The 27,783-nt window shown below is 46.0% G+C and overlaps 8 protein-coding genes across 10 annotated transcripts; 5 read left to right on the forward strand and 3 right to left on the reverse strand.

Annotated features, from left to right (window-relative positions):
* Positions 1-9: 9 nt before the first annotated feature.
* On the reverse strand, positions 10-2,185 carry BDBG_06764 (MFS monocarboxylate transporter). The gene is made up of 2 exons (XM_002623279.2): positions 1,608-2,185; positions 10-1,494 (listed from the first exon to the last, which is right to left on the reverse strand). The coding sequence occupies exons 1-2, from the start codon at positions 1,872-1,874 to the stop codon at positions 442-444; spliced, it is 1,320 nt and encodes a 439-aa protein (XP_002623325.1). The 5' UTR covers positions 1,875-2,185; the 3' UTR covers positions 10-441.
* Positions 2,186-2,535: 350 nt separating this feature from the next.
* BDBG_06765 (uncharacterized protein) lies at positions 2,536-5,065 on the reverse strand. The gene is made up of 5 exons (XM_002623280.2): positions 3,898-5,065; positions 3,468-3,843; positions 3,296-3,413; positions 3,137-3,235; positions 2,536-3,083 (listed from the first exon to the last, which is right to left on the reverse strand). Exons 1-5 carry the CDS (start codon positions 4,063-4,065, stop codon positions 2,684-2,686), a joined length of 1,161 nt encoding a protein of 386 aa, XP_002623326.1. The 5' UTR covers positions 4,066-5,065; the 3' UTR covers positions 2,536-2,683.
* Positions 4,885-5,085, forward strand: BDBG_06766 (uncharacterized protein; the record flags this gene model as incomplete). The annotated part of the gene is made up of 1 exon (XM_031722763.1): positions 4,885-5,085. The coding sequence occupies one exon, from the start codon at positions 4,885-4,887 to the stop codon at positions 5,083-5,085; it is 201 nt and encodes a 66-aa protein (XP_031579616.1).
* A 2,612-nt stretch (positions 5,086-7,697) lies between these two features.
* On the forward strand, positions 7,698-11,053 carry BDBG_06767. 2 transcript variants are annotated; one of them, XM_031722764.1, is made up of 5 exons: positions 7,698-7,882; positions 8,059-8,574; positions 9,079-9,264; positions 9,333-10,425; positions 10,511-11,037. In XM_031722764.1, the coding sequence occupies exons 3-5, from the start codon at positions 9,168-9,170 to the stop codon at positions 10,917-10,919; spliced, it is 1,599 nt and encodes a 532-aa protein (XP_031579617.1). In that variant the 5' UTR covers positions 7,698-7,882; positions 8,059-8,574; positions 9,079-9,167; the 3' UTR covers positions 10,920-11,037. The 2 variants fall into 2 exon arrangements, with proteins under 2 accessions (XP_031579617.1, XP_002623328.2); XM_002623282.2 differs by lacking the exons at positions 7,698-7,882; positions 8,059-8,574 and adding an exon at positions 8,657-8,943 and having other exon boundaries at positions 10,511-11,053.
* A 609-nt stretch (positions 11,054-11,662) lies between these two features.
* Positions 11,663-12,248, forward strand: BDBG_06768 (uncharacterized protein). The gene has a single exon (XM_002623283.2). It carries the CDS (start codon positions 11,806-11,808, stop codon positions 12,109-12,111), a length of 306 nt encoding a protein of 101 aa, XP_002623329.1. The 5' UTR covers positions 11,663-11,805; the 3' UTR covers positions 12,112-12,248.
* Positions 12,249-15,468: 3,220 nt separating this feature from the next.
* On the forward strand, positions 15,469-16,685 carry BDBG_06769 (histone H1/5; the record flags this gene model as incomplete). The annotated part of the gene is made up of 6 exons (XM_002623284.2): positions 15,469-15,526; positions 15,626-15,651; positions 15,813-15,835; positions 15,963-16,093; positions 16,255-16,466; positions 16,533-16,685. The coding sequence occupies 6 exons, from the start codon at positions 15,469-15,471 to the stop codon at positions 16,683-16,685; spliced, it is 603 nt and encodes a 200-aa protein (XP_002623330.1).
* A 1,521-nt stretch (positions 16,686-18,206) lies between these two features.
* Positions 18,207-20,993, reverse strand: BDBG_17438. Of its 2 annotated transcripts, XM_031725158.1 has the most exons (3): positions 20,389-20,993; positions 18,897-20,291; positions 18,207-18,724 (listed from the first exon to the last, which is right to left on the reverse strand). In XM_031725158.1, exons 2-3 carry the CDS (start codon positions 19,135-19,137, stop codon positions 18,678-18,680), a joined length of 288 nt encoding a protein of 95 aa, XP_031579619.1. In that variant the 5' UTR covers positions 19,138-20,291; positions 20,389-20,993; the 3' UTR covers positions 18,207-18,677. The 2 variants fall into 2 exon arrangements, with proteins under 2 accessions (XP_031579619.1, XP_031579618.1); XM_031725157.1 differs by having other exon boundaries at positions 18,897-20,993.
* A 1,365-nt stretch (positions 20,994-22,358) lies between these two features.
* On the forward strand, positions 22,359-26,901 carry BDBG_06771 (1-phosphatidylinositol-4-phosphate 5-kinase). Its single transcript, XM_002623286.2, has 3 exons — positions 22,359-24,067; positions 24,132-25,089; positions 25,159-26,901. The coding sequence occupies exons 1-3, from the start codon at positions 22,878-22,880 to the stop codon at positions 25,891-25,893; spliced, it is 2,883 nt and encodes a 960-aa protein (XP_002623332.1). The 5' UTR covers positions 22,359-22,877; the 3' UTR covers positions 25,894-26,901.
* The last annotated feature ends 882 nt before the right edge of the window (positions 26,902-27,783 follow it).

The following is a 27,783-nucleotide window of genomic DNA, read 5'->3' on the forward strand; positions in this document are numbered from 1 at the left end:
CGGGTAAAAGGGTGGATAAATTCGTTATGTTTATTGGGGATACGAGCTACTTTAGTTATAGAGCCGAGCGTGTCCCATTTCCTTTTCTTTTGTGAGGGCGGACTGCTTCCATGTCCAAACATAAAATTACACCACATTGGAATATTCAAGAGATTGCAAAATACCTTCCATGCTATGAATTCGTATTGTATAATTTTGAGAAAACGCAGGTTCTCAGATTCAGAATGATATAAAAATTCTATACATTCGCATCATCTCATCCTTTTACAGTCCATATATCGCACACAATGCTACCATTTGCATTCCAGGGCTCTGTTCATAACAGTCATTAATTGTGGAAAAATCCACGTTGAAGATCGTTCTACCACAACCCTCTCCCGCTCAAAATTGGTTATTTTATCGCTTTAAAGAGCATTGTTAACCTCAAGCATCATTGCTCAGTCACATCCACTGTAACCGACGTGCAACATAGCTGCCACCCCCAATTACCCCGGTTACTCCCGTGAACACAATAAGTGTCCCATAACCACTACCGTAACCATAGCCCGCTTGGCCTTTCCAAGGCATGTTCTTAAGAAGTGCTTCACTCAAAGGACCCGAGACAATATTACCAATGCCTCTGCCCGCGGATAGCCAGGCTAAAACCATGGTTGAATCAGCTGAGGCCTTTTTCTCAACAATGTCGCGCATGATTCCCGGCCAAGTGCTTGTATATGATCCCGCGAAGAGTCCATAGACCACCGCGAAAACGAGGAGGGGGGCCAGCGATACAGAAAATCCCCACAGGAGGAATACTCCCAGACTTGATCCGATCGTGGAAAGTAAAATGCACGTGGTAACATCCCACTTGTCAATAATAGCCCCCATCACCACGCATCCTATCACAGATGCGACATTCAAAAGAATAACTGCTAGTGCATCCATGCTCGTTCGAGCGCCTATGGCGCGGGCGTAGCTTGGGAGGTAAATAGATGGCAGAAAGAAGCCCAGGGCCTCAATGATATTGCATATCTCGAACAGAGCAAAGGTCCAGCTGAACACGAAACGCAGGCTGGTGGGAGGCGATCTGGGACGCTGGGAAACCGGCACACGAGGTTTGACGAAGTAGACTAGTGGGGCCGTGAACACAAAGAGCGCAACCGCGAAGGCTCGGAGGGCAACCCGGAAACCGAAACGGTCAAGCAAACTTTCCATCACAATCGGAAGGATAACGCCGCCTAGTCCCGTCCCTGCCCACATAACACCGAATGCAAGGCCTTTGCGTTTGTCGAACCAGTCCTCCATCAGAAGAATGCAGGGGGAATACGCAATGCTCCCACCCAGCGCGTAGAAGACACCCTGCGTAACAATCAGATGCGTAACGGTCGTGGCAAAGGAGCTCATGGCCATGGCAAAGCACATCAGCAAGACACCAATGGCACAGCCAGCCCGCTGATACTTGGGCCACCGCCTGTATACGGCGAAAACAATGGGCAAGTCAAGGTACATAATTCCCTAAGGGCGACCAAATCAGTCGTTCCACTTACAGAATATGCCGCTGGAAGCCGTTATCTCGAAAACGAAACAAAAAGGGTTGAAAGTGGGAAAGGATGGATCATGTTTCTCACCATGGCGCAGGTCCCGATTACAGCAATGTTCCCGGAGTCCTTGAACATGTCAAGCGAGCTATAGTAGGCTTGGAAAACTCCATATGTGAAGGCAAATCCCCATACCAGGGCCTCCATGAAAAAGCAGGCAGCCAGGAACAACCAGGCATCTTTTCCACGATCAATAAGTGCAGTTTGCGTTGCCTCGTTGGCTTGCAATGGACCAGTTTCCACACCTTTCTCCTCGAGGTTTTCCGACGTATCTCTTCTATTCTGCAACGCCACCATGATATGAAAAAGGTATCACGAATGACCTAAAGCAATGTACTGTACATTCCCGCAGTCAAAAATTTAAAGAGATGTAAAAGATGGCAGTCTCGTGGAATGCTAGAGAAAGAAGCAAGGGAAATATGAGTCACTTATGGCAATGCGAGAATGGACATTCATCTTTGACTGGTTTTCCAATTGTTTCTTTTGCTTCTAGCTTTGTCTGGTAAAGTTGGGCGGGGCGGGGGTGTCAAAGGGCGTGTTTTACTTTTCCAGAACTTTCGTCAACTAGCCAAAGGGAACGTTCCTATGAGTTAGCGGAGCAGGCTTTATCATCTCGCTATCCAATCTGGCGCTGATATTCAAGAAGTCTAGATTTCTCCCACACGAGTCAACGCTGCAAGAGGATGATCTCAGGGACACCATGGGCTTATTGCGAGAACCTGGCACCCGAATAATAGCTCCCGTTACGAGGCTATGTGCGTTTACCCTGTGTCAAGACCAATGTGTCGTCTTGCAAAAAGGCATTATGTACTCCGTACAGAGTTCTCTGTGATGGTGTTATAATTATAAACTGGTTCCTCCGTTCAATCGACAACGTACGTTGGGACAAGCGAAGAAGCGTCTAGCACGCGCTAATCGCGCTAATTTTGTCGTGACTTCTACAAATCAACCAGCGGCAGGACTAGGTGTGTAACTTATCCATGATTCATAATAATAATAATAATAATAATAATAATAATAATAATAATAATAATAATAATATACTATTACCTTTTTGTTCAACTAACTGGAATCAGGCACACAAATCTCCGATTTCTTAGATCTTCTTACGCGCCATTATGCGAAGCCAAAGTCGCGCGGCTCACTGAGTATTCAGTCGTTCTTGTTATGTACCCCCCACTTCCACCCGGCCGCAAGATCTGTCTTTGCTCCTCATCCATGCTTCCGCCATTGGTTGGTGATGATCGGCTCACATCTTTCATGACATATGTGGTTCGATGAACGTCGTCGTCGTCGTCGCCAAGATCATAACCCATTGAAGCCTGCCGTTTGCTGCGAGAGCTTTGCTCCCCGTAACGCTTTCTTCCAGAGTATCCCCCGCCATACGTATGGGTATTAGATGGTGTCGAAAGACCACTCATGACACCGAACTTTCGCAGCATTTTCTCAAACGTTGATTTCAGAGGTGGTAGTGATGCAGCAAAGAGACCAGCATTGAATTCGGCTCTATGTGAAGATCAGGTATGTCCTTAAATAAGAGGAGTAGGGACAACACTCACTTCACCCAGAGTGTCAAATTCACGGCCGCATATGTCGGATCTTGAGTGTTTAGAATTGCGGATAGCTCGGTAGCTTTCGCGATTGCACATGCAGTGGCACTACGCAGATGTCAGTCAAGGGCTACGGTCAGTTGGTAAGCAAAACCCATGTGGCCTCACGTTAAACCGATCATAAAAACACCCCGCAGTGCCCATTTATTGTATCGGGAAACCCTGACTTTGGAAAGGTATACGAGGGGCCCAATCGAGAAGGCCAAGTCCGTGACAATATTGCCAGCTTGATATTATCAGTAATAGCACAGATGGATCGTCTCAATGCTTATTTACTCACTGGTCTGGAGGTATGACATGACTAACGAGACCTTTCGAGGCCAGCAAGTCCCCGGGAGCGTTGGGTCTTTATTCCACGCTTTTTCGATAGGCTTGCAGCCTGCGAAAGTGGTAGGGAAAACAGTCAAGTTTACGATTAGACTGATCACAATGCACGCAATAATACCAAAATTGAAAAACTTGCTCAAGTTGAGCCGAAGCAGTGAACTGCCAATTCCAACTTTCAAGAGGGCCATAGCAACACCATTGCAAAAAATCGCAAAGGTCGAATATTTCATGCACTGAACCACGTCGGCTATGTCGAGCGTCAGGAACGGCTTCCCACTCCCATACAAAACACCGGCAATCGTTAAGCCTTGACCCGCAAGACCTGCTAGCTATCATGCTATCAGTTCACATTTCTCCTAATCGTAGGGTTCCTGAGAGCGTACCATTGCAAAACAGATGAGAAAGTCATCCCATCCAAAAGGTCTAGTAGCGGCATATCGGGCCCAGAATCGAGCAAGGACAAACACAGTTCCAAAGACAGTCAAAAAGCATGACACTCCCATTAACTCAGGCCCACGGTCCCGTAGTGCGGTCGGCCCTGGAGCATCCATACTTGACAGTGAAGCTCGAATTTTCCTATTTCATTGGAGGGTCGATTGATCTCATCAGTTCAAAAGATCAGATTTCTCCTGAAGGGCAGATCGGATCAGAAGATCAGTGGGGAGGATTTCTCGGGTCGATGATCACAAGAATTAGGATTATTAGCGGGCGAACCACACATAATGAACTGTCTAATCCAAAAAATGGAGCTGGAAAAATCGCCTGCTCTATGTAGTGCGAAATAATCGACACATTCCCCATGTGGACTCCACGAGGCTAATAGCCTCTTCGCTTGGCCTCAAAGAGGAGGAACTGCTTGGATTATTCGGGATGGAAGCATTTTAGTAACTGGGGGCAATTCCACTAAAGTCGGAGGTAATGCAACCTTTGGCCCTCAGGAGTCAGGACTTGCCCCTGGTCAAACCCCTTCCACCAAGCCCGCCCAGGACCACAAGGATGGGTTTGGTGGGTTTTGTCAGGTTAATAGGAAGAGAAAGGCGAAAAAATGGCAAGCTTGCATATTTTGGCTGAGGATTGACATCGCGGTTCTCTGATATCTTTGCTCTCAATGGGGAGGCTGGACTTTGCTAGATGAGAGGCTCCCAGAATGCTCCGGTCAGAAATAACAAACTTCACAGCAACTAAATGGCTTAGGCTATAATTAAAGAGCGCCAGGAGCCCAATAATTCTTCACAAATTGTCCGAAATCAGTGGGCCAATCGAAATGTGAACTAAACTTAATAGTGCCAGCCTCTCCCTTTTGAGTTTCCCCATTCTAAGATCAGGGTCAAACCTTCTGAAGAAGAACATTGGTTTCGCCAATTGACAACATGCCCGCTTCAGTGCTCCAGGTGCGCCACCCAGGGACTCGGGGAGGAAGCATTGAAGCTTCGTTTGTCCAAGGAAGCAAGGGTCGATTTTCGAAACCTCCCTCAAGAATCTCCATGGATTTGGCCGAACTCCCGACCGCCAGCAAGTGCGTGGCGCAGCCTACGCTGGAAGTGCCGAACGGCCTTGGAACTTGGATGTGAAACAGGATCGTGGTTGGCCGGACTCTTGTCGATGTAAACAGTGGGGGGAGTCGGAAAAAATTGCCCAAAGCTTGACACGCATGCAAACACATCCAACTAGAAGCCGCCGCTGTCTCCGTGTTTAGGTCATGATATCAGGAGGCCCCAAAAAGAATCCCACTCTTTATCATCGGCACTGGATCATCGGGTATGTGCGGATGCTTTTCGGTCCCACACATGTTATGATTCGCCGCGTCTGATTCGACACCTACGCCGCGTATTATTCCTGCGAGAGAGTGGAGGTGTTCAAATGGCACTAACCTTTTTTTTTATGAACTCTATCGGTATGGCTGGCATTCAAAGCGGGAGGCTTGTTTCTTGTTTCTTTAAACAGCGTGCAGGGGCTATTCCTTGTCACCCATAAAAGAAAGTCAAGACTCGCTGAGGTCCCAAATTGGGAATCAACAATCATATCATGGCTGCTGAGTGTTCTCTGCAAAGAACAGAATAATCAGTCACAGGGAGAACATTCTCACCATCCGGTCCGGTTGCTCACAACATTGTTATTGTAGTTCTTACTCCAAAGCTTGTGAAGCGACCGTGCGAACAACTTCGAGGGTTGTGATTGGCTTCTCTGGTGGTTCACCAGCTTCACCAAGTGGACGGCAGGGACATAATAAAAAATGCGCTGCTTTTTAGCTTCACCACAGTGGAGCAGAAACTGCCAGCTTTTCGCACATTCATCTCGGAGAGAATCAGGACTTTCCTTTTACAGTCATAGTCATAGGAGGTCTATGACACCAGGGTAGGTAGGCTGATTGATACCTCGGCTTCCCCTCCTCAGATCTCGCCCCTTTTTTCCCCTTGACTTCGCACTTGGCACGAGGACGCTAGATACTGCGTTCGTCATCCTAGGGCTGCATTATTATTCAAGCTGCAAATCTCACTTCACACTGTTCGCAGTGGGCTAAGTAGTGATCAGGAAGGGCTGGACAAGAGGGTCAACTGGAGCTAAGTGGCCGGTTGCGCCTGTTCATTCGCCGCATAATGATCAATTTTCCGAATTATATCTTCTTGGGCGTCAAACTTCCCGAGAGGACGAACATCCTGTCCATCCGCCAACCGAAAGTTTCGTGATCTCGGCATTATTGTTTTAATAATATGCATAGGTTCATTCAGTGGAAGGTCGAAAGAAAGCCTTTGGTTTTTTTTAGCGCATGCCTCGCGCGGCATCGATTTTCTCTTCAAATCCCATTGGTTCTACTAGCCGCGCTAAGATGATAGTTATTAGTCTATTTATTTTCTTTTTTCATGCCTTGGCAGCTGCTCTCATTGAAACAATAGCGGACCGAGGTGAAAAGCTGAACGGGTTCTATATCCCTTTCGCACGGCGTGCACTCTTCACAAAGCTGAACAAATTGTCAGCAGCTACCATCAGGAGCTCGAAACGGATTCTCCACATCCCCTGATCTTTCGGAGCTAAATTATGCCCAGTTCAAGATTACCTGGATAAAATACAAACTGGATTATTTGGAGACCGATTTTACTATGTAGTCTTGATCGCCCCAGACAGACCGTGTGTTATATGGCTTGGGTTACATGGAGCTTTTGAGCGGGCCTCCCCGGCACGAGCTGGGTGAGAAATAATTGCTCGCCGACTTCTTTGTCCCATTTTTTGTTTTTGCATAAAAGTCCCATGCGAGCCCATCTCCATTTCGATGAAGGAGATACCATAGAGTCGCGAGGAATGGAAGATCAAAAATAGGGGCACGCTCCAAGCAAACCAAAAAGAACTGGCGCCTTCTCACCTGGTCAACTGTTCCGAGTCAAAATATCCCTTACTCAACCCAATTTCTCCAAAACCCTTTCGGGCCCCAGCCAGGTCGGGGTGGCCGTAACCGAGCGGCGGGGAGGAACTCTCGCCAGGCCCAGACCAGCGGAAAAGCATTCAGTGAGGTGGCATCGGGCTCCTCCGTCAGATATGAAGAGGGGCTTTTTAGACATCCCCCTTTTCCTGTGGAGTTCAACGAGTCATGACCGTCAGTCTCCCGTTGGCTTGGTGCGATCCAGCCTTTCTCACATGCAGAACAAATCAAAATACAACTAAAATAGTGCTTTATATAAGGGCAGTAGAAGGGACACATCCGTGGAAGTATGGTTGCCAGCTCGCCCAAGATTTCTTTCGAGGGAAAGAGAGAAGAAAGGGGAAAAGCCTGAATTTCATCACTCAGCCGATTCCACCCTTTGGCTAGTTATAATTAAACTGTCCAGAACACTCAAACCTGATGTGTACCCTGATCAAAAAGTCGATTCCTTTTCTCAAAATTTTAATCATGAAATCTTCAAGTTTTAGAAAACGAATTCAAAATCAACGGGTTTCTACAGAGTGTATTATTCTCAACTCAGCAGTTTCTGACCGTTTAACCTGCTAACTGGTACGCAAGCAGGAAATTAAAATGGTACCTCTTGATGCTGTATGACAGCTCTCGTGGCCCGATTATTATTTCCAGATTAACAAACTACTCCTCTGAGAATCTACCTGAGATAGGACTTTATGTCGCTACACTACCCGTCAGGGCCCTCACTGATCAGCGATCATCCCTTACCATTGAATATTAACAAGATGTCTAAAAAGCCGGTGAAAAAAAAATACTCGCTCGTATCTTCTTCAACTGTAATTGGGATAAAAGTTAAAACCTACCCCCACCCCTGACTGATCCCCCTCCGACCATTTACTGTGTAATTGGAGCTAAATGACGACGAAGAAAAAGACGCATGAAAATATCGGTGAGCGGTGGTGGCATATAGATCTAAGAAGGCAAGCAGAATTGCAACCCTCCAGCACCAACCTCCTCCTCCCCTCTCCCCCAAAAGCAAGAAGACATAACTACCTCAATAATATGATATTCTCCGTCCGTTCAGTGATATATCTAGGAGTTGAGAAGAGACCGAACCTCGCTCACTTAGAGTTTCGTATGTTCGTCCCTACTTTAGTTACCGTTAGTTACCCTGGATGCGCCCTGACCTGTCAGTTAAACATTTATGGACGGTGGAGCCAGTGCGCAGAGGCAATAATAATAATAATGGTTCAATCCGAACCCCTCCCTCTCTACAAAACGGCTTCTGCCCACGTTCCGTTGGCCAAGGTAGATTCCAATCAACAGCGCTCTCGCGGCTAACCCCTCCGCCCTCACTACCGAGAACGCAAGGCCCCCTTTCCCCTGCTTGTTGCCTCATGGCTTACGGATACTATGAGGCCTTGCAGAACGCCCGGGGGATCGGCAACGGCGGTAACTGGACAGTTTCTGTCCCTGAACGAGCAAGCCAACCCGCAAAATCAGCATTCTGGTTTCGTGGATTGGATGCTCTGTTCGCTTGTCGAATGGCGCTTGTACCTCACTAACTTCCACACCCTCATATCCCACGTGTCGTTGGAGTTAGCGGGTGGGCCCAGCTTGGGTGGGTGTGCATAGAAGTCAGCGGGAAAAGAGGTCCGACCTCCTCATATAGGTATCCCATCATTCTTAGCTCATTTGTTCTTATATGAATAGAGCATGTATCCCCGTTGTTCTGCATTCTTTTTGTCGATCAGTTCAGTCACTCATTCGGTTTCTTTTCTGTAAGCCTCCATTTCTTTTTTAAAAAAATTATTTGTTTTTGAATGGTCTAGAACCATGTTACTCTCGTTTCGCCCCTCGGGGAGTGCTTGTGCTCTTTGGTGCGCTCTCCTCCTCTTCACATCGTTCGCTACCTCAGCAGTTTTGGTCAATGACAATGACAAACGGACACTTCGTGACCCTAACGCGTTTGACTACATCATTGTTGGAGGCGGTTTGACCGGTCTTGTTGCCGCGCATCGATTGTCGGAGAATCTGTTTGGTTAGTACATCTTCCTGTATTCTTTCGTTGCCTTTCCTTTCTTCTCGATTCCAATGTGAGCGAATGAGGAATAATTTCTTTGTGACCCGCGATACATTATAAATGTGCGTGGAAACTAACTTGCATTCCGTGTAGTATCTGTGCTGGTCCTTGAATATGGCGTTATTGACCGAAGCAACAAGACGCTTATTCCCTACCTTGCCACCTCTCTAAATATCCCAGCCATGTTCGATATCAGAACGGCTCCGGAGCCAGGCCTTGAAGGTAACACCTATGCAGTCAGGGCTGGATCAGTTGCCGGTGGTGGATCGACCGTCAATGGTACGTAGATCTTTGTGTTGAGAAAGTAAAACAATGATTTTTGCACAAGCAACTTACGCTGTTTCTAGGTATGGCATATGACAGAGCATCGGTTGCCGACTATGACTCCTGGGAAGAGCTTGGAAACCGCGGCTGGGGATGGAAGGGCATGTTTCCGTATTTCAGGAAGAGTGCGGATTTCACCCCTCCGCCAAAGGCGATCGTCGATAAATACCAATACACATATGACGAGACTGCTTACGGTCACTTCAGCCCTTTGCAAGTTACGCTCCCTCACTGGCAGGCTCCCGACCAGTATAAGATGGCGGATGCCTTCACCGAGCTTGGAGTCGAGCACCTCCAGGAACATGCCAAGGGGAACGCAATTGGTCAATTCTGGGCTCCTGCTACCATTGATGCCAAAACCATGACTAGATCCTCGTCATTGACAGCATACTATGACAAAGCCAGCTGGCGTCCAAATCTCAAAATGCTTACTAAGCACCAAGTCACTCAGCTAACATTTGATGGGGACTCCACGACGGTTACAGGCGTGAAGGCTATCAACAGAAAGACGAATGCCGAAGTGACCTTCCGCGCGAGAAAAGAGGTTGTTATGGCTGCGGGTGCTCTTCACACCCCTCAGATCCTCCAATTGAGTGGTATTGGGCCTAAGAGTGTTGTGGAAGCTGCCGGGATCAAGTCCAGAGTCGACTTGCCAGCAGTTGGAAGCAACTTGCAGGATCATCCCGTCGCGTACTTGAACTGGAAAGTTACTAACAGCTTCCCGGAGCCAAACATCATGGCGATCAACGAGACTTTCGCTGCTGCGGCGTTGGAAGAATATCAGAACCATAGAACTGGTCCTTACACAAAGTGCCAGTCTAACACAATTGCATTCCTCTCCCTGTCCATGATCACCAATAACACTGAGGATCTGATCAATGACCTGAAATCGCAAGTAGCCTCCAATTACCTGCCCGATTCGTACACTAGCGATCTGATTGCTGGATACGAAGCTCAGCGAACCATCCTGGCCAGGCAGCTTGGAGATGGTTCTGTCTCTGCTCTCGAGTTCCCATTTAGTGGTTCAGGAATGGTGCCCAATTCGATTCAGAAGCCTCTTAGCCGTGGAACCGTGTATCTCAACCCTACAAACCCCCATGGGGAACCTATCGTCACGTAAGTTTAACCATCTAGTAAACTAAGAAGCAAGTCACGGAAGACATCACCTGGAATTTTAATATTGACTATAATTTCAAACCAGATACCACGCCTTCACAAACCCCTTCGATCGTGCCCAGATTGCCACCTTCATTAAATTCACTCGCCGCTACTTCAAGACAAATGCTCTTGCCGATATGCAGCCCCAGGAGGTCTCACCAGGCGAAGACGCCCAAACTGAAGATCAAATCATCGCGAAGCTCATTGCGGGAGGCCCTCTCTCACTCTCCCCGTCTTTCGCGCATCCCAGCAGCAGTTGCCCGATGATGCCCAAGGAGAAGGGCGGCTGTGTCGGTGCTGACCTGCAGGTGTATGGAACGAAGAGGCTGAGTATCATCGATGCTTCGATCATTCCAATCATTCCCAGTGCGCATCTGCAGGCGACTATGTATGCTATTGCTGAAAAGGCCTCAGATATCATCAAGTGGAGAGGCTTGTGGCAATGGGGGTGATTGTGGCCGTCTTTTTGCCCATCATAATGTGGAGGCTGTTTAGGTGTAGATTCGGGCGTGTATATATTCCATAATTCTAGACGTTATTCTCTCCAATCACAGGAATACTAGATAATCAGCATCGCTCTGCTTTTCACCGCTTACTTCCTCTTCCTCGCTCTTTTCGTGACGATGCCTCAGAAAACCTCCAATTCACATTCGATTCCCCTGCTCATCTCATGTGTGGGGGGCTGGCGAAGGCGGAGGTGAGCCTCTTGCGATCCACTAGTGATTCAGTATCAAAAGAAATAAGTGAAGGAAATTGGCATTCCCTTCTTGTAAATCCTAGGAGTCGACCCCGCATCCTCCTTTCTCCTCTCCATCCCTCGCCTAGGTTAGATAGCCAGAGTGCGACTGAAATCTGTACGTAACGCGTCGAAAAGCTCGCGACTGCAGTAGCTCCTAATAAAATTCCGAGTAAACCAATCAGTAGTAATCGTCCTTTTTGCAAGCTCTGCCCCTGAAAAAAGACGGAATCGGAAAACAAAATATGCTGTCTTATCAAGAATGCATTAGCTTGTTGACTCTGCCCATATGAAATATTTGACTTTTTTTTTAAGGGCTGGGGTTAAGCGTTTGAGATCGCGGGGAGTGTCCGATTCGGTGCTTATTGGCATGGATATGTGTATCCATGGATGCTTGGGATGGCCTTGTGTATATTGACAGCTGTTGTCTAAGCCCAAATGCCCCAACTGTGTCCAATGCATCAAGGCATCCTCGAAACCAAACCCACCACAACCCCCTCAACAAGAATAATAGCATAAAAGCAAAGAGCAAAACAATCCCATCCCATCCCATCCCATCTCGCTTTTACACTTAACCCTCATCTAGTCCTCGCCCCAAAGAAATGCAGACAAGCAACGCGCGTAATCAAACATCTCGCAGCTTCGGTGCAGCTAACGTTACACCGGCCGCGGCCATACTATTTCTCCGAAAGCTGACCCGGCCCGCCGCTACGGCTATTTTGCAAGGGGTAGCGCCTAATGGTCTGTACCTAACTACGGGAGTGGGCGAATTGGAATATGGTGAAGGTGCTGTCCTTTCACGCGCTTGGCGGCTAATCTGTGGATCCGATGAGGTCATGGGCGCGCTTGTCTGTTTTTGTTCCGGTTGGTTGTTCGGTGGGAGGGATGGATGTTACGGAGAGGAATGATTGAGTCTGATGGAACCTTTGCATTCTAGAATTGGGTTTTTATGTAGAAGGCAATGGAGATATTCATTTATAATTTATATACTCCGCTAGGGAGGGAGGTTGTTTTGAAGGTGAGAATCAAGAGCGATGGGGTGAAGATATATACATATATATGATACATAGATAGTGGACATATATATTATGGACACTGTTGAGATATTACACCCGGAACAGAAAAGGAGGTTGCAACACGTTAATAACCCTCCGTTCCAAAGAGGCCATCAATCATATATATATATATATATATATATCAATCCTTAGAAATAAATAAAAATCAGAAGCCGCCATATTCCAACCAGGTTGTGCTTTCACTTTTTGGATCCAGGAGAAAGCTCAAACACCCAACACTCCCACAGACACAGCATCAATATTTTCCCACACACCCCCGAACCTGCATATTAACAAGAAGTATCCACCTGAGCAAATTAATCAGATATAATATAATATTTCAACCAAGTTACATATTCCGTTATCCCTCCCGAAAACGTGCAGTGGCGGTTCTCCTCCCCAGGTTACGCGCAAATAAAAAACCTCAATAAAAACAACGCGATGGATTCATGCTTTCCATCATCACACACACACCCTGATAGGGTAAAATCATACTATCTCCGTTCTTAGGCTGATAGCCTACAACAGAGATATCTGAGAATCAATGGATTTATTCTACAGCGTTGCTTTGCTGTTGGGCACACGCACGGAGAAGGCAAGGAATGATAATTGATGGTCAATGAGACCTTGTGAATCAGGGCAGCGCGCGCCCGGGTCTATGACTACTACTTTAGGATGCTATCTGTTTCTCAGATTAGAGTCGATAAAATTAAACGGTAAGACTGTTTGAAGGTGTCTGTTAGGGTGGTTTGTGGAAAATATTCGGGTTGAAAGAGAAAAAAGTGCAACTGAATAAATCTTCTTTGGGGTCGTTTTGCAAGGGGGAGTGACTGGATAGATAGCCCTGGTACAGCAAATATAAATAATTATTTGACTGATTTTTTGAATTTCGAAATAGGCCATGTAACAATAAGAAAAGATAATCATATTTTAGATTTTCGATTTTGATTCTGGTGTCTGTTAAATGTGCGGGAGGACAGTTTGCGAGTGGTCCAGGGCTTTCCTAACCGAAGGACAGCAGGACGCGCCACCCAACCCCTCAGTTTCAACAATCAAGCGCGATTTGTGTAGAAGACGACGTATAACGCCTGTTATATGTGTAGCTATTATTATCCTTAGATATAATAGATAAATAATCAAAAACATGAGCCTGTGGCTTTGGTGGGAGTTGAAGTTGTCGAATCGAAGTTTTTGATCAGTCGCATTTCAAGGGTCGTTTAGCGTCCTCGGTTTTTCTCATCCCTGAGGTGACCTGAGCGAACAACGAATAACAAAAATCTAATGAGTAAAAATGATAATCAAGGAACTAGAAATCCAACTCCTTGCTAATAGATCCTTCAAAGAAAGAAAAAGCTATGGCCAAAATATGGAAGTCTGAACCCGTTTGGTGGTTGAAAGATCAGGGTAGGCATGCGACCGGGTGACATCCATGTTTTGTCGTGATCCTCAACCGCATACGGGGTGATATTTCATAAAAACAATATCGTTTGTATTTATTTAATAATACAATAACAATTTCCATACTTTTTGCGCGCTTTGCGATGTGGTTGTTGTTGTCCTGAGAGGAGGGGGGTTAGGGCCAACGGGGTCCAAGAGAGTGATTTGGGTCACGATCTGATCTTGATGTAGCAGCCACGACGGGTATTTGCAAAATTAAATCATGAAAATATGATGAAGATAGGCGTAAATATGGCCAGGAACTATTAAATGAACCGAAAACAGTTGTGTGTTGGAAAAGATCAGAGATAAAGCATTTCGAGGAGGTTTGGGAGTCAAGGGGAGGGACGGGAAGAGGGATGATGCCGGTACAACAAGGTTTGGATCAAGGCTAAGAACGCAGTGGAAGGTTTGAGATCAACCACTCAAGATTGATTTTGTGTGTTTGCGCTTGAATGGAAGCGGATGGCGAAAAAGAGCATCGAAGAGTGGAAAAATGGAAGACAAAAAAATATGGTCATTTGACTCTGATTCGTTTCTGCTTGCGGGATATGCGCAGCCCAATATATGCCTAGATTAGGCCTTCCATCAGCGTCCACATTTTTGATTTTTGATGTTTTTGATTTTTTTTTTTTTTTTGATTTTTTTTTTTTTTTTTTTTTTTTTTTTGGCTCTTGAACGAGAGAATATCAGTTAACTGCCGTGAGGTGAGAGTGTTTTCGCTGTAACTGGAATGTTAATTAGCAATGAAGGACGCAAGTTGATATCGCGTTGATGATATCCCAAACAGCCTGAAACTGTTAACAAGTCAACGCTTCGAGTGAAACAGAAAAGTGAGTCTGGCCAGACCAGTGGTTATCCCGTCAATGCGAACCATAAAACATCCCGCGCAGACCATTCAAGATGCTGCTTGGGGGGGAGCTTTTTCATGAACCTGTCAGTGAGCTGAGCGTGGTTGGCATCAACTCCGCAACGGCCAACGAATACATACATGCAAGGACCACCAATCAGTAGTTGTCCTTAACTATATAGTTAAGAGAATGGCATAGCTAGACAGTTGTTAAGTATCATGGTGTATACTCTGTAATTGGAAATGTGCTTCAAACAGTGTAGAGATAGCAGAAGGTAAAACGAAGACCTCTTATTATTTATTTATTATTATTATTATTATTATTATTATTATTATTATTATTATTATACAGGTCGATAGTTGCGAGACCAGTGGGGTTTTATGATTTACTTTCTAAGGAGGAGGGGGGGAAGCCAACCTCGTCCAAAGATCAACCAACCCCCTCGAGGGGTGTGTGATGTGATGCTTCACCCACCAAGCGGGAGGGCTTTCTTGAAGAGACGAGAACAAGCACAGATAGCTCGAGACCAGCCCCCAGCAGCGGCCAGAAGAATATCAGACGTCAGACGGCAACAGGGTGGTGCGAATCAAGGGAACCGTCTGGCGTACGGTACGCGAGGGAAGGGTGATGTGATGGGTTGATCCTGCTCGGGGCTGGCTGCTGCTATAAAAGGCGCGCTGCCCCGCTGCCTCGCCCACGCTTTCCCTCGCCCAACTCCCAACTCCCAACTCCCAACTCCCATCTTTTTTCTCTTTTTTCCCACTTCCATCGCGATCCGTCTACCCTACCACAACAGCAACCACCACATTCCGCTTTCATCACCTCGTACTCCTGGTACCCTGTCTGTTCATCGTCGATAATCAACTGCATCATCCTCTCTCACAATTTCAAAGGAAATCCACGCTCATAATCCACAGTCGCCATGCCTCCCAAGAAAGCCGTCACCTCCAAGCCCACTGCCACCCATGCGTCCTACAGAGGTATGTCTTCCGCTCCTGATCTTCCGCCACCACATCATCTTCCTAATCTACCATCAATATATTTGTGATCGCGTGCCCTTGCTGATTCCCGCAATATAGATATGATCAAGGATGCCATCATTAATGTGAGTCCATCATCTTCGCGCCACGGTCGCTTGTTCTCTAGGCCCTCGTGACGCCTAGCTTGCCGAGTGGCCACAACCACCATGGGAGCTTATCTCCACTCCACAACTTTGTCGCGTCACTTTCTACTTGGTTCCTTTCGCTAACTCTACTCCCCCTACAGCTCAAGGAACGCAATGGAAGCAGGTAAGCTTTTTTCGGGCGTTGCGTCATGACCTCGCCGTCGCCCCCCTTCTTCCCCCCCTGCGACACTAACGTGCGCGTCAGTCAGTGTTGACATGAGAGACTAACCGTTTATTCTTCTCATCTAAAGTCGCCAAGCTCTTAAGAAATATGTCCAGGCCAACAACAGAATCAATGTGACTTCCCAGAGCGCGTTCGATGCCCAATTCAACCGTGCAGTCAAGACTGGTGTCGAGAAGGGCGATTTCACTCAACCAAAGGGTTCGTCGCGCACCATTTATTATCCCCCCCCCCTCTTTACCGTGTGAAACATCATTTCCCCGGCGCGTCCTACAAGTTTCCGCCGAGGATGATGCCATGTCCATGATATAATCATGACGCGCGTCTCTTCCGTTGTCAACAAAAAACTAACGCACCTACAGGTCCATCCGGCCCTCTGAAGCTCGCCAAGAAGGAACCAGCCAAACCCGCTGCTAAGAAGGCTGCCGCAAAGCCTGCTGCTGCCAAAAAGGAAAAGACACCCGGTAAGAAGGCCACCACAAAAGCCGCCACCACGACGAAGAAAGCCGCTGCCCCCAAGAAGACTCCTGCCAAACCAAAAGCAAACGTTGCTAAGCCTCGCAAGGCCCCAGTTGTATGTTTCATCATACCAATTCCATCCCAATGCTTTCTGTGTATATTAACAATTCACAATCAACAGGCCCCAGCAGTAGTTGATGCTCCCAAGGTCACAGGAAAGACAAAATCTGGCCGCGTCACAAAAACAACCGCTAAGCCCGCACCGAAAAAGAAGACCACCGGACCCAAGAAGACCCCCACAAAGAAGGCAACACCGAAGAAGGCAGCAGCATAGTTTCGTTTTGCTATTCTCTTTCCTTTTTCATGTAGTTATTATGCCTTCTTTTCGTTCTGCGTTCATGGGTTAAGGGTCTGGCTCTCTTTTATATATTTGCTCTCTCTCTCTTTCTCTCTCTGTGTGTGTGTCTCTCTCCCACGGTTCTGATTAGCCCTGGGGTTTGCTGTTTTTCGAACCACTGTGCCCATGAATCACCCATTTTTTATTATTTGGTACGAAACGGCGTCGAGGTAGGAAATATGGAAATGGATGGGTTGCGTCTTTTAGTATTTTTTGTATTCTGTTGTTTTGTCGGTTTATTAATACTTTTTTTTCCCTTCATTTTTCCCATGTCGTTATTCTGAGTGAGTGTGTTGAGTGCGTAGTGTGTTGCATATTCTTGTTGTAAGGGGATACGTTTATTCTTTTCTTAATTTTAAATTGTTCCTCCCTTTCTTCGTTTTTAATATCGTGTTTTCTTTAATTTTTTTTTTATTTATAGCTCGTATTTTAACCTCTTGTTGGTTTCTGATCGCGCTTCTGGGTCTATAATGGTGTATATTTATATCTATTCTACGGATTGGTGGTTGGTTCTACTTTATAGGAACAGGTGGTGAGTGGAATAAATTATAATAGTAACGACAGTAGATATCGGGGAATAAAAAACAGGGTTGGGGGGGAAATACGTTATTATTATTTATTATTCTTCTTATTACTATGATAAAACACTCCCTTCTTATCAGTTGTATGAAGACAGTACATGTGGCAGGGACTCAGAGTAACTAACTATTTGAGTACACAATTTTCACTGTGTCTGTTTTTGTTGCATTTTTTTGAGTGCAGAGAAGGAAGGGGGTTGAGTTGCACTGTAGATACATGTACATGTACATGTACATGAATGAAGAAATGAACAATTTTGTTGATAGAAGATTTCATCTCTTCTCTCTATCTTTTATATATCTTACTGACATTTTCATCTACATCATTGCCTTTCTGAGTATTACCATTCTCAGATGTAGATGGGGGTCTGGTCTGCAGGGGAAATGTGTATCTGCGTGCACACATACATATACATATATAACAAACATCAAATGCTTGCTTATGCTCGCTTTGCTGCTTGCGCAGCCCCCCCTACCTACCACCTCCACCCCCTATCACCCCTATCACCATCATCAGATTAATCAGAGCTGTACAGGCCGCAGAGCCGGCCGTTCAATCCCATCCATGAATTCAAAAGGGGGTGCACATGACATCACGTGAGGTCATGTTTACAGGGCATTTTGCGCGGAAAAGTTGGTGTTTCTATAATAAGAGAGAGAAGATTCCCGGTTATGTCTCTCTTCACCTGGACTATATACCCCATACAGACCAATTCCAAGCTCCAAGCTCCCCCGTCTCTCCCTTGCCTTACAAGTTAAAGCTACTAGTGGACGTTGTACAGGTACATGTACGTGTGATTACAGATATGTCTCTTCTCCGGGTATTGTACATGTACATGTACCTATTGTGCCTGATTGTCTGTGTCCTGGTTTTGCATGAGCTTACATGTTGGTTGGAAACAAGTAGGATATAATGTAAAAGCTGTTTGTTCCAAATGATTAAAGGAACTTGTCTACAAGTGTGACTTCATTTGATAGCTGCTATCACTTCTCACCCCGTAGCCAGACACATCTTAATCAAAGGGAAATTAGAAAATAAATACTCGGGTCGTCTTGTATATTGTCCGGCTGAAAACACCCAGGTTTAGGATTCTTGATCGCCCTCTGAATTTCCAACAATTAACTAGGCCTAGGTCCCGCTTCATCCCTATCCCTCATGGGGGTGTGTGGTTGAGGGAGAGGGAGGAGAGGGAGGAGAGGGAGAGAAAGCCAGCCGTTGTAGTTGTTATATTATTATAATTGGAACTGGCCGGATAGATAAAACGCACGTAGACCTTGAAGTTTTTATGAATGTAACATGTACATGTACATGTACATGTACTATGCTAACTTCGCCCTCACGTTTCCGTCCTCACTTATGAGCTTCGCACATCTCATTTACAGCGGGCATGACTTCGCCTATTATTACATTTTTCGTAGTGTTAAGAGTCATTTGTTAGCAAAGCGTGAAGCCTGGAAAGATCCACTTTGATTTCGTAACCCTCCCTTCCTTTTTTACTTTTCCTTCCCACCTCCCGCTTTTTGAGGTGTATAATCAATATATATATATATATATAAAATCCAAACTTACTCAAAGCAACAGCGACACCGCACCTCTCATAGACGCACGGTGCCGATTCCGACGCGATCTTTTTGAAGTTCTCCGGTTCGCAGATACATTTGTAGTCGTCCTTGCGACAGGTTGTGACACGCTCAACGGCTTCTTGGCAAGGGAGGGCGCATTTGGGCATTTGGTTATCGGTTTGACTGTATGCCGGCGCGCAGAGAGAGAGGACGACGGAGAGGGCCAGCAGGAAGGGGTTGTGTTTCATATTTTTTTTGTTTGCTTTTTGTATGGGCGGTGTGTAGTGGGTTGGGGTTGAGGCGCGGGAGGGCGGGATGCGAAAGTGATTGGAGGTAGAGAAGTTGAAATTATGAAGAGGATTGAGAGTGAAGATTAAAGTAAAGAGGTTCAGAGCAGACAGGAACGAAACGTGCTAGGCAAACATATATGTTTATATGTCGTTTTGCGGTTGAGCGCTCAGACCCCCCCCCTTAGTGGTAGTGAACTCCTAGGTGGTAGGATATCCGAAATTTGAGACTGCGACGATCCGCCAGCAGAGAACAAATAAGAAATATTGATCTACTTAGTTACGGATCCGTACTGCTCATTTTCAATCCGCAACATATGGGATTTCCATAGCAATATCCTTTTTTCATGCGATTGTTACAAAGCAGCAATGAAAATTGCATCCTGGGATAGTATTTTATGTCAATAATATATTGAGGATGGGAAGTAAGTGACAAGCAACACCAGCCGTATCCGGGCTGGAGCTGCTGGTCTGGCGTGCTGCCTTCCAGAGGTGAAAACCCGGGAAAAGATTGACAAGCAAAAAAAATTCCATGGGAATTTTTTGCTAGCTGAACAATAGTATGAATATAGAAAATTCAACTATCACGATTGACTGAGATTGTCTAGGGGTTGCGGAAGCTAGTTCAACTGAATACCGCGGATGCCACTTTTTGTTGTCTTGACTGATGATGGATTTCTTGAGCCCACAGATTGCTGACCGGAGAGCCGCGACTTCGAGTAGAGGCTGTTCTACTTTTAGACAAGTAGTGGAGGTTTGCGGTCAATAGCATCATCAACCCTATCCACACGAGGAACGCTCAAGGTGACGCGTAGTGATGATTCGGGATGTTGCTTCGTATTCAAGTTTTATTCTCAATATTCAGTTTCGTGGGGAGGAATTGTTCGGCATTACGATTATTTATATTCAAAGCACTGCGAATCCACTTTTCGCTGTCCCGAATATGGCTCGAAAGAAAGATATTTATCAACGGATCAAGGGAAAATGGCCTTCCGGTGGAGATCGCGGGTTTCATGATGGCATAGGTACCGTTTTAGTGTGTGCGAGCCTGCAGGGAATGGAAGATTCATACCAGGTGCATTTGGCCCAAAAAAATGTGCACAAGTGTGGCAGAGCTGAAATGATGCATTGGAAGCCGCGAAGAAACTGATCAGAGCCAAGAAGCATTGAATAATGGATGGAAACTGCAGAAGAATCTTTGGAGATCCTTACTGTCTATTTGCCAACTAACAAGTCGCTAGCTGGAGAACAAATGTTTTGCTGAGTGATGATCACTACAACAGTACTGACCTGTGGAACATCCACATTGCTTGGACTTAACGATAGGGTGAACGAGAGAAAATTGGCAAACTAGCGCCTAGGCATGAGTTGGATTGGCAATTTCCAATTTTCCTGCTTGTCTCAGACAGAACCTCGAGTTGTTCGGAAAGCCTGCTAGGAATCCGAATAAGAAAGGGGATAGATATCGAGATCGAGGAAGAGCCGGTAGGGGTTTGTGCTGTTTTGCCGTTTACTTTAGGATACCACTTCGAATGCCAGCCCTATGATCGACCGAAAACATTAAGATCTGCTGTCTGCCATGATTCCTCGCAGTGTCTTGTCTGCTGGAGGTTTTAGGCTTGGGGGTCCTAGCAGTGCAGCTGCGCACCCGACATTCTTATCTTCCCTGTCGATTGCGGCGCAGCAAACATTTCCGCAATGTGAGTTGGTCCGGTTAGCCCTGATATTTTATAGAGATCGCTGTTTGCTGGGCTTTTATTAGCGATTGAGATTACAATTTACAGCACGGAGTAGATGGAGGAGGGCGGAGGCTAGAGGAATCGCAGCCCTCACCGTTCATTATTAATAATTCGCCTTGCCGCATCCATCACAGCACAAATGCGCGAAGCCTATGGGGCGGCTGCTGTGGCTTGCGGGGCATTCTGCATTATTATGCATAATAGGGTTGCCGTGCTGCCCCGTTTGTTAGTTTGGTGGTTTATAGTGGTGGTTCCTGGTTAGTAGAGCCCGGTGAGGCGGATGTGACAGGCGAGGGTGCAGATTGGCTGCGAACTGCCAACCTGGCACCTGCGCTAACCCCCGAACGACCCGCGCCAAACCTGAACAGCCACAACGCCCCCCCGTGACCTCAGCTCAGCCCAATTCATACTAACTACTTTTGGATTAGCGAGTCACTAACCTCTTTGGAATCTGCCACTAATATTATCAACCAATAGAAAGCCTCAGATCTTCAGAACAACTCAAAATCTCGTATACACAGTATAGTAGAGTCTGAGAAAAGAATATGTAAAGATTCAGCCCTCTCTCATACAAAAAACATCATCCTCTTCAATCTCATACATCAATTATTATAATGATATATTTAGATTCTTTATCTCTCTAGCTTCATTTTGTGCTATCACAGAAACTTTAATGATATATATTCATTGAGATACTATAATTTGAAGATGAGTGACATTAGAATATCTTGTGTGAGAGTTTTGCACTAACATTAAGAAGATACAGAGTCTGCCTCCTCATATCCATGAGATCTCTATGAGAATAGAGCTTGCTAGCTGCCACTGCCTGCCTGCCTGCCTCCCTGCCTTTCATATCCGCCGGATTCTATGAGAACAGAGCTTGCTAGCTGCTGCTGCCTCCCTGCTTGCCTGCCAGCCCCTAACCCCCTTCCTCTCAATCGTATGCAGTTTTTTTGTATTATTAATATTAATACTCGGAGGTTTATATGGGATATATCTAGCTCTATAAGATTTTTCAATATAATAGAAGAGATGTGGATGATTTCTATCTTAATATTTCAAAAATGTCACGGTATTTGATTTTTGATCTTTTTTGAGCTGACACTTTGTACTTATCACTTGAGATATAAAAAAAAAAAAAATCACTCTATCGAAAGGTCATTGATTTATCTAGCTTTTCTGCTAGCACTGAATTATTATTGAATTGATATAGCTGTTTTACTATTCTCATCCAAAGAGAACAAGTCAAAAAAAAAAAAAAAAAAAAAAAAAAAAAGTCACTGTGTAACTAACTGTTTTGTTCTCACGTTTGGTTTGCAAAGAATTGACTCCGATTTCCTATTTAGAATTAGTGCAGGATATGTAGGGGTTAGCGGGGCTTGGCACAATCTCAATCTGAAGCAAAGTGGCTGAGTTTTACTTGAGATAAACTACTCCGTACAATTCCACTCGGCCACCATCACCGAGCAACGCACCACCACCACCACCACCACCACGACGAGCACCTCCAGCGCCCAACCAATACCTCTACCAACTCTACCACAACCACCACAACTACGAACTAACAGCCACTCTGCTTAATCACCTCCCCGTCTACTGGCGGTTTATACACAACCCCCCGTCGCTGCTGGATTCCGCTACATGTCCCCGCTCACATGACAGCGCTTCCTCTTTGTTGTGTCTCTCCTGTTGCTGCACACACCCTTTAATATGCTGATGTCCCATTGCCTTGTCTGCCGCACCTACTAAGCGTAGTAGGTAGGCGGTCCCCCCGTGCTTCTTATCGCAGACCATTCTCTTTCAGACGCAAGGGCACCATAGCGGTTTTGTTGGTGTCTCGACGGCCTTGTTCTGTCTTGCCCTTCTCCTTCTCTCCTCCCACCGCAAGTCACTGCTGCTCCAGAGTGGCAAAGGAAGACCGCTACTCCCCAGTTCGCTGCTGTCCGTGACTCCCCCTTCACCATGCCGTCCTTTACCAGCGAACCTCAGCTCCTTCACCACCACCACCACAATCACCTCCACAGCCATAACCACCATCACCAAGTCGGCTCCTCCTCATCATCTACCCACGACCATTTGACTCGCAAATCATACGACAAATCCTCTATAAGCAATACTTTCGTTTGGACCCCTGATGTAAATGGGGAGAATGGCTGTGTCGATGACGCCTCTGACCAATTTGTCACTAACTTCAAGGGGGGAAGTCTGCCATCTTTGGGTGCCCTTGGTACTGCAAGATCTGCTATTTCTCCCCACGGTCAAGAGACCGCCAAGTCGACAAACGGAAGTCTCCTTTCGGTGACTACGGGGCCCGCGAGAGACAAGGAGCAGGGAAATGGCGCTTCGACTCCGACACACCATGATTGCCTCACTAATGGTTTCACGGATCACATTGAGCTGGAATTGGTATTGAATGGAACTGCGGTAGCCCATCAGACGAATGGTACATCGTCAAGACCTAGGTCCACAAGCCCCGAACCCCTGGTGAACGGTGACCAGACTGCCTCCGATGACGTTGCTGCTACTGAGTTTACTACGCCTTCCTCTTTGCAGCCTTCGATGATGGATGGTGCTATTCTCACTCTACCTGAAGCAATACCCTTACAACCTATCTATCGCCATTCCTCTCCTAGTGCCTCCAACCGGACCGACAAAGATATCCCCATACCTCCAAACAGCCCTCGATCACAACGTCATACTCTTCAAGTCCCTAAATTTCATAATGCACGGAAGAACAGCCGCGACTTGTCCCTACCTACCCATGTGAATCCTTCCGAAGATACAATTGCAAGTGGTGATCGACTTGCGTCACCGACGTCGGGCCTGCGACGACCCTCCCTCAGCCTTGCCCGGAGAACCACCCGGTCGCTAAATTCGGATCTTCATCCAGATGAGCCTCCTCCAGAAGAAGATGCTGCTCGATGGGCGGAAATGATCAAGCAACGACGAGCTAGCAAGCGAAGGCGAAGGGAAGAGGAGGACGAGGATCGTGTTATTGTCGGTACAAAAGTTGATCAAAACCACGTGAACTGGGTTACAGCATATAACATGTTAACTGGGATTCGCTTTACGGTTTCAAGAACCAACGCGAAAATGGACCGCGAGCTTACCGATGCCGATTTTGAAGCAAAGCACAAATTTTCTTTTGACATGTAAGTGGTTGCAAAGTATATTTCCTCTCCCGGTGTCTTTATACTCACGTTTACATCTCTATAGAACTGGTAATGAATTGACGCCCTCCGCCAAATACGATTTTAAATTCAAGGACTACGCTCCCTGGGTCTTCCGCCGTTTACGTGCGAAATTCAAACTCGACCCCGCGGACTACTTGGTGTCCTTAACAAGCAAGTATATATTGTCTGAGTTGGGTTCTCCAGGTAAAAGCGGTAGTTTCTTTTACTTCTCTCGAGACTATAAATACATCATCAAAACCATCCATCACGCCGAACATAAACTCCTACGAAGAATCCTCCGCGACTACTACGAACACATCGAAAACAACCCAAATACCTTAATCTCCCAGTTTTATGGCCTCCACCGGGTAAAGATGGCATATGGTCGAAAAATCCACTTTGTTGTTATGAATAATTTGTTTCCACCTCATCGAGACATACACCAAATGTATGATCTTAAAGGCTCAACCATTGGACGAGATTTTCGAGAAGAGGACCTTGAAAAAAATCCTAGGGCAACGTTGAAGGATCTAAATTGGATTCGAAGAAATCGGCGCCTTGAGTTCGGCCCTATGAAACGGGAAATATTTATAGCCCAACTTAAGAGGGACGTGTCCTTACTTCAGCGTCTAAAGATCATGGACTACTCACTTTTAGTGGGTATACATGACCTGGAGAAAGGGAACGCTGAAAATGTTCGAGATAAAACCCTTCAAGTTTTCCAACCTGGTGGAGAACGGAGTGATGAACAACAGCCCAATCTCCTCACAAGAACCCCGTCAAGATTAGAGAACGCTCGGAAGGCAAGGGAACTTCGAGAAATAATCAAACGGGAAAAACCAGTGCCAATTCAGCAAACGGCAGCTCTCCCGGACGAGATACTTGATGAACGCAAAAATCTAGCTTTCTATTCCGATGATGGCGGGTTTCGTGCTACACATGAGACCGGCCAGCCGGGAGACGAGATATACTATCTTGGTGTGATTGATTGTTTGACACATGTATGCTTTTTATCTTCTTGCTGCTGACCACTAACGGGGTGTTTTAAACTAACTATTCTTGATATGTAGTATGGTATGGTCAAGAAGGCAGAGCACTTCTGGAAAGGGCTTTCGCATAATCGAAACCAAATATCCCCAATACCTCCTGACTCGTACGGGGAGCGATTTCTCAATTTCATCACAGGCATCACCATGTCGAAAGAAGAAACTGAACGGGAGAGGCAAAGTAAAGAACAAGGCCAAAGCTCTACGGACGGTACATCACTTTCTCACGCCCACCCACGATCAGACATTCAGCGAGTCATGGAGAGGGCTGAGCGAGATGCGGCCAAAGCAGGCAGAAATCTCGCAACTGATCCAGAACCAAATCAACACGTCTTAAGTACCATTCGGGCCACTTCTAGCGATATGCCTGGTGTCACCTCCACTCTACCCGTCGTTGAAGAGGTTGGGGAAGCTGGGAGCACAGGGAGTAAGGGCGGGAGAAACAGTCCTAGCGAAAAAAGTGAGCGGAGGGGAAAATCACAGGAGTATGAAAGGAACGAAGAAATCCCCAATGGGGACGTCTGGAATCCCGAGTTCCGTACTGCCACTGGACCATCTGGGCCCCCTCCTCAACTGCCTCCACCGCCTCCCAAACCTGACTCTCCGAAATCCATTGGATATGGGAAGGGAAAAGTAGTGATACGGGAGGGTATGGTTGAGGCTATGCGCTCATTAGAATTCAAGAGTCTCCCGCCGACACCCCATGATTTCCCACGACAGCCTCCATCGCCATCACCTACTGACCATTCCCGCTTTTGATTACATTTACATTTCTCTTATTGTCTTAATATAATATAGATCCTTTTCATTTTTAGTTTGTTACGCTGGTCGAGCCCCTCTACCCTTTATCAAGAGGACCCCATATGATATCCCCCCACACACTCACCGCACGCGCCGCACGCACAAGCATTCCATTACCTCTTTTTTTTTTTTTTTTTTTTTTTTACTACCTCGTCTAACTCTTGTGGGAGAGAAAGTATGAGAAACTTTTTTATAACTCTCATTAACCCTCCCTCTTTTTTTCTTCTTTCTTTTATTTTTGCCTACTTGTTATTATCTGCAACTCAGCTTATCCTCTCGATAAGGGTGGGCATGTATGTTCTATTGCTCCTCTCGCAAATTATCGTGTTTTCCGTATCTCTCCTGCAGTTTTCTGGTTTGAACACTCCGTATTCGGTTTTATCATACACCTGTCTTTCCGGGCTTGACTCCCATTAAATTTCTTTTGTTTTTGTGACTCTTCGTTCAAAAAAAAAGAGAGAATAGAAAATAAGAAACCCCTCGTCAGGTAAATATAAAGCTGTTGTGCCGGGAGTCAAATTTCGGTGTCAGTATTTCCTTTCTTCACTATTCTTCATTAGCACACATGTACATGTACATGTACATTCCTTATATTTTTCCAACCCTCATTTTTCCCTTATTTTCTTTTACCTTGTTGGTTCTTTTTGTTTCTACTTACTACCTCTCTTGCACCTTGCATGGAGTATATAAACATATCATGACTGAATTGACTGATTTATCATCGGGGAATCGGGAAATGGGAATAGGGAGGAAGGAAACACCTGGGAGGGAGAAGGGAGCTAGTTGGGATGAGCGCGGACGCCTCCTAGGAAACGGAAACAGAAGAAGGGGGACAAGGCAGGACAAGGCAGGACAAGGCATGCATGGGGGTGGTGGGATTTTCCCTCGTCCTTGCTTTCATTTTCACTCAACACACCACCACCATCACCACTACTACTATACTACTACTACTACTACTACTACTACTACTACTACTACTACTACTACTACTACTACTACTACTACTACTACTACTACTACTACTACTACTACTACTACTACTACTACTACTACTACTACTACTACTACATTACATATCATTGCTAGGTTATATACCAATCATGATTAGCCTTGGGTTTGTCATATCGCCTTTTTATTCGTTCTCGGTTTTCTTTTTCCTTTTCTTTTTCCTTTTCTTTTTCCTTTTATTTTGGGGGCATCCGCTTCGAATTATCTGACGGCTTAAATCCCCCCCCCCTCCGGTCTTCTTCTCTAAATATTCCCCTCATTTCTTATGTTGTTTGGGTTTGCGATGCGGCATAGCCTCTTTCAATATGTTGTGTGCCTTGTTTCCGCCTGGTTTTCGCTGGTGTTTACATTTCGTTCCCGCTTGATACTCCCCTTGGGTTCCATCATCATAGCATTTCTTTTTTTCCTGGTCAGGGCTCTGTGTTTTTATTGTATGGATTCTTCCCCCCCCGCTCTCCCCCCGCTCCCCCCCCCCCCCCCTTCCTTCGGTTTGTTTTGTGGCAGAAGCCTCATAACTAAAGGCATTAGATATACAGGAATAAGGGAAAAGAGAAAATCAAACTTCTTTGCTTTATGTCCCTAGATCTCTTCAATTTATACTTATCAACTACATTATCATCGGTTCTACGTACTCTGTCGAGCAATTTACATGCCGGCCTACTCGCTTTTTACTTTGTTCTGAGCCTTACCTGCCCCGGAATACCTACCCTCCGTTCGTATAATTAATACTTAAGATACGGCATCATAATTACGTTAAAAAAATAAACGGAGATGTACCCCTCCCCTTAGCCATGTCAAATACAGGGAGAGTAGAAGGGCAAGCCGAGAAGCAAGACAGAA

Source organism: Blastomyces gilchristii (genome assembly GCF_000003855.2).
Source record: "Blastomyces gilchristii SLH14081 genomic scaffold supercont1.14, whole genome shotgun sequence".
NCBI lineage: Eukaryota > Fungi > Ascomycota > Eurotiomycetes > Onygenales > Ajellomycetaceae > Blastomyces > Blastomyces gilchristii.

Excerpts from the sequence above, each read along its gene's own strand:
- BDBG_06764 (XM_002623279.2), bottom strand. The coding sequence starts at position 1,874 with ATGGTGGCGTTGCAGAATAGAAGAGATACGTCGGAAAACCTCGAGGAG. Across the intron at positions 1,495-1,607 it reads TAATCGGGACCTGCGCCATG|GGAATTATGTACCTTGACTT; the intron begins GTGAGAAACATG and ends GGTCGCCCTTAG.
- BDBG_06765 (XM_002623280.2), bottom strand. The coding sequence starts at position 4,065 with ATGGATGCTCCAGGGCCGACCGCACTACGGGACCGTGGGCCTGAGTTA. Across the intron at positions 3,844-3,897 it reads TTCTCATCTGTTTTGCAATG|CTAGCAGGTCTTGCGGGTCA; the intron begins GTACGCTCTCAG and ends ATAGCATGATAG. Across the intron at positions 3,236-3,295 it reads GTTTTTATGATCGGTTTAAC|TGCCACTGCATGTGCAATCG; the intron begins GTGAGGCCACAT and ends ACATCTGCGTAG.
- BDBG_06767 (XM_002623282.2), top strand. The coding sequence starts at position 8,739 with ATGTTACTCTCGTTTCGCCCCTCGGGGAGTGCTTGTGCTCTTTGGTGC. Across the intron at positions 9,265-9,332 it reads TGGTGGATCGACCGTCAATG|GTATGGCATATGACAGAGCA; the intron begins GTACGTAGATCT and ends CGCTGTTTCTAG. Across the intron at positions 10,426-10,510 it reads CATGGGGAACCTATCGTCAC|ATACCACGCCTTCACAAACC; the intron begins GTAAGTTTAACC and ends ATTTCAAACCAG.
- BDBG_06768 (XM_002623283.2), top strand. The coding sequence starts at position 11,806 with ATGCAGACAAGCAACGCGCGTAATCAAACATCTCGCAGCTTCGGTGCA.
- BDBG_17438 (XM_031725158.1), bottom strand. The coding sequence starts at position 19,137 with ATGAAACACAACCCCTTCCTGCTGGCCCTCTCCGTCGTCCTCTCTCTC. Across the intron at positions 18,725-18,896 it reads CGGTGTCGCTGTTGCTTTGA|GCGAAGTCATGCCCGCTGTA; the intron begins GTAAGTTTGGAT and ends ATGTAATAATAG.
- BDBG_06771 (XM_002623286.2), top strand. The coding sequence starts at position 22,878 with ATGCCGTCCTTTACCAGCGAACCTCAGCTCCTTCACCACCACCACCAC. Across the intron at positions 24,068-24,131 it reads CACAAATTTTCTTTTGACAT|AACTGGTAATGAATTGACGC; the intron begins GTAAGTGGTTGC and ends ACATCTCTATAG. Across the intron at positions 25,090-25,158 it reads TGATTGATTGTTTGACACAT|TATGGTATGGTCAAGAAGGC; the intron begins GTATGCTTTTTA and ends CTTGATATGTAG.